Source organism: Atta colombica, unplaced genomic scaffold, assembly GCF_001594045.1.
Source record: "Atta colombica isolate Treedump-2 unplaced genomic scaffold, Acol1.0 scaffold137, whole genome shotgun sequence".
In the NCBI taxonomy this organism is placed as follows: Eukaryota; Metazoa; Arthropoda; class Insecta; order Hymenoptera; family Formicidae; genus Atta; species Atta colombica.
The window spans coordinates 953,611-958,019 of NW_017259225.1; the positions used below are offsets into that span (position 1 = coordinate 953,611).

Here is a 4,409-nt window from a genome sequence, read left to right on the forward strand (position 1 = left end):
GTAAAATAATATCTAAAAAAAATAAAGGATTATCTATACGAGGGAATGGAGATAGCGAAGGAACTTGTATTAACTCTCAAGCAAAATAATAAGTCGCACGTTGGATATGGATTACAAAAGGAGTGCGAAGCTCTTGTTGGGCACATTTTACAAAATATGGTCAGATCCCAGATGCCTCCTCTGCACGCTGTAACGAAAAATAAGGAAGATTCTATTAGATACAGAGAAGAAGGTATATCTTATTTCCCATGTTGTCTCATGTGCTGTAATACATTCTAACAAATTTTCAGGTAATCAACATTTTGTGATGGGTAACGATCTGGAAGCTATCGAGTGTTACACTCTGAGCTTAGCATATGCTGATAGCGACGAACTTATGGCATACGCACATGCAAATCGATCCGCTGCTTTATATAGGAAACAATTGTATAAGGAATGCCTGATAGATATTGATGCGGCTTTGTCTCACGGATATCCAAAAGAGAAACAAAAAAATTTAAGGGATAGAGGGGATAAAGCGATAACGGAGATAAAAAAGTTGCTGCAACTAGACTTGAAGGATATTGATGATCAGAGAATTACGAATGAATCACATTTATACGACAGTATCGAGAAATCTGTTACAGAAGACATTGAACACGTAAAGAACAGGGCAGGGATGATAAACAATGAAGGAATCCCGCAGAAACAAGGCACAACTAACGAGAGTTATCTCCATTATGCAACGAAGATCCCTCCGCGGAAACCGAGATATTTGCAAGAAGAGAACTTCTCCAAGTTAATGAATGGCCCAAGCCGAGAAGTTCCCGCTGTTAGTGATGGCGTCACGATATCCTTCTCTGAGAGATATGGTAGACATTACATAGCGACACAGGAATTTAAACCTGGTGATATAATCAGCATCGAAGATCCGTATGCACATGTTATCTATGAAGAACGGTGAGCTATTAATTAAATTGTATTGTTTAAAATTTATTTGATTTATTGTCTCTATCTATATTTTTCGATATATTTACATTCTTGATTTGAAACAGACAAAGGTGAAGATAAATCATTGTAAGAGATGTAAGATTGTGACGCATCAAATATATATAGAACACAAGTTACTTATAAACTTTAAAAGTTACTTATAAACTTTAAAAGTTTAGATAATATTGATATATAAATAATTATATAATATTGATAATATTGGTAAGATTAGATAATATGAATTTGATATGATGACTATAAATCTCTTCTCATCTTCTTTTATTTTAACTTTCTTCTTATTGTTAGCATAAGTGAAAAACTACCGAGAACCGATTCTTATAATTCTTTCTTTAATCTTTTTAAAAATAAGAGACCATGATTTAATCATTTTATGATTTAATCAAAATTACAATTCTATCTAAAAGCTACAAAAAAAAAAATCAAAGATGCAAGGAAGGATTGATTTTCTTCTACTATGTTAAAGTTTTAGAAAAAAAAAAAGTATTAAATATATTACGATCAAAATGTAGTGATCAACTATATAAGAAAGAACAAAATAAAAAAAGATAATTCAAATGTTCATTTATAAGAAAAGAAGTTATAAACATAAGTAGTTTAGTTTTGTGATTTCACAACTACATTCTCCTCCTTAATTGTAGAAAACTTGTATACTCATTTATAGGTATTATACACATTGCCACTATTGTCTAGCCAGAAGCTACAATCTAATACCGTGTTCAGAATGCCCGATAGCTCAGTATTGCTCTGAGAATTGCAGGAAGCTGGCGTGGGAAGCGTGTCATGAGATGGAATGTCCAATTCTAAAGTTGTTGACGAACTTGCTCAATGTTGATAAAGATAAAATAAGAATGATTTCGAAGATCATTCGATTGCTGATTGTAGTGACCCAGAATGGAATTAGAATTGAAGAACTGCAACAAGATATGAAAACTGCGGAATCTAATTCAGGTATACATCTATCATATACAAAATATTAATATATTGGAGCGTTGATAATCACATAATTCTTTGATCCTTTCTATTGCAGACAATAGAACGGCAGGATTTACAAATACTGGGATATTAGACAGTTTTAGCGCGCGGTCCGCACTGAGTCTGGCGACCAATATGACTACGAGACCGCTGATCGGGATCAGCGCTTTCGCCTGCATCTCGGCCCTTGCGGTAATCCTTTTAGCTACGCAGACAAAATTTTTTCCTAAGAAATATGAGATTGATGATTTGAAGGATATCAGCGAATTTTCCGAGCTCAAATTTTGCGCCAGTATAATGTTTCGTGCTTGTGTAATAATGTCTTCTAACTGTTTTTCGGTGAGTTTTCTTTTTCATTATGATTTCATTAAACCATTACTACTTGGACATATTTTTTATATCTTTGAAAATATGTTGCTAAAGAAATTATTATATATAATTAGTTTCTCTCCCTCTTTCTCAAAATATAGTTTATATATTATCCTATAGATACAACAAGAACCAGGAATTGTGTCGGGTTCGGGATTATATGTGGCTCACAGTCTATACAATCATTCTTGCGCACCAAATACTTTTCGACATTTCGAGGGACTAACCATGATTACGCGTGCCTTAACACCTATACATCCCGGAGATCAAATATTCACAAGCTACGGCGGTATTTATGCGCACATGCCACGATCTGAGAGGAAACAAAAGATACTGCAAGATTATTTTCTCGATTGTGATTGTCCGGCGTGCAAAAATGACTGGCCGACATATAATGACATTCTGCGAGAACATATTGGATCTATCTCCAAGAATAAGCAACTCGTGGAAAAACTGACGCCTTTCAGGGAGAGATTACTCGCAAATATGTACGATATCGAGGCGGTGAAGGCCGTTCTAGATATATTATACAAGGAAGTGAATAAATATCCATGTGAAGAAATACTCCACGCGGAGCAGTATTTAAAAAGTTATTATTTGGGTAAATTTAAATAAATTTTACAATTAATGCTTTATGCTTCAGCATAGTCTTCGTATGTTTAGCTCTGCTTATTGATTTTTGCTTTGATAATTTCTTGCTCACTATTTCCTTGATTAATATCTTTAAGTAATTATGTACTTAATACACTTTGTTTTTCTTATTACAGTAAATAAAACTACTTTCAGCAGCAATTATTGATACAATTTTTATAAATGGCTATTTCCTGCTTTGCTTATCGCTTTATCATTCGCTACAATTGCGCGACACAATAGTAAATACAAAACATGTTCTTTTGAATTTCAGATCCATGAATTGTCAAGAAATATTAATGGTAAGATTATAACATATTGTTTTAAGAAATGTTCTTTTCTTTAGAACATATATTATAATATCTAAACGTTAACTTATTATTAATGAGACAATTTGCATCACGTATGTTGCATGAAATATGCACAAAAGAAAACTCAAAGTAATTTTTTTCGATATAAAATTTTGTTAAATTATTGTATTGTAAACATTGGATATTTAGATAAAACAAATTTACTTTATTTAATTGTAAAAAATATTACGATATCCTATCATAAATCATTGGTTATCAAGAAGGAATTATATCAAGGAAAACCAGAAAACGATCTAGGAAAATAAACAATATAACACGATTTGAAATAGAAAATACATTAATAATTACTTATATATTTTATCGTAATAGGCATTCAATATGACATGTTACAATCGGTATTTAACAGTGTCGGATAGGAAAAAGTTTTAGGGGCAGTGTTTCAATTTCTTATTCTGTGTGTACACTATACATTACTTTATCAAAGTAAAAAATAATTTACAATGCGCGTATCTCAGCAAGCTCGGCGTCGATAAAATGAAGTATCGTTAATAGTACTTTACACTTAGTGATTAAAAATTAAAATTCATTTCAATACCGTAGATATACTTTTTTTCAAGCATGGGACACACACATGTGCGAAACATGGCAATACATTACATTATGCTTCAAAGATTAAAATGTATTAATATATATAGATTTGTCAATAAAATTGCAAAAAAATTTTAGAGGACGTTAAAAACTTACCTATAAAGATTAAAATTTATTAAAAGGATGAAATGTTACTGCCATATATTTAAAGTTAAGATTCAAATTTTGATCATGTGTATTATTTATATATAAGGAAAACAAATTAATGCGATCAAAAATGATCAGCAAAATGATAAAAAAACAATTATATAAAAATGTGACAAGAAGGGCATATTTCCATCAGTCTGTTGCACTTGGGATTTATTTTTATTCAACATCTTAAGAAATTATCGACGCATGTGTGTGATTAACAAAAACTGCAGTTTCCGGAATATAAATTATTCCCATGACAATCCTACTTGAGATCAAAATTATAAAATATAATTGGTACTTCTGCAAAAAGACAAGCTACGAAATATATCAATTTGCTGTGAAAAAAAGCTATATTAT

At 31.5% G+C, this 4,409-nt stretch overlaps 1 protein-coding gene across 1 annotated transcript in view; it reads left to right on the forward strand.

Moving 5' to 3' along the window:
* LOC108684631 overlaps positions 1-3,042 on the forward strand; it is a 9,065-nt gene extending 6,023 nt beyond the window's left edge. Inside the window, exons 9-13 of the mRNA XM_018189052.1 lie at positions 28-232; positions 291-939; positions 1,652-1,938; positions 2,018-2,301; positions 2,452-3,042. Of these exons, the coding sequence (XP_018044541.1) occupies positions 28-232; positions 291-939; positions 1,652-1,938; positions 2,018-2,301; positions 2,452-2,946 (1,920 nt within the window). The 3' untranslated portion in view covers positions 2,947-3,042. The remainder of the gene's footprint in view (positions 1-27; positions 233-290; positions 940-1,651; positions 1,939-2,017; positions 2,302-2,451) is intronic.
* Positions 3,043-4,409: the final 1,367 nt, after the last annotated feature.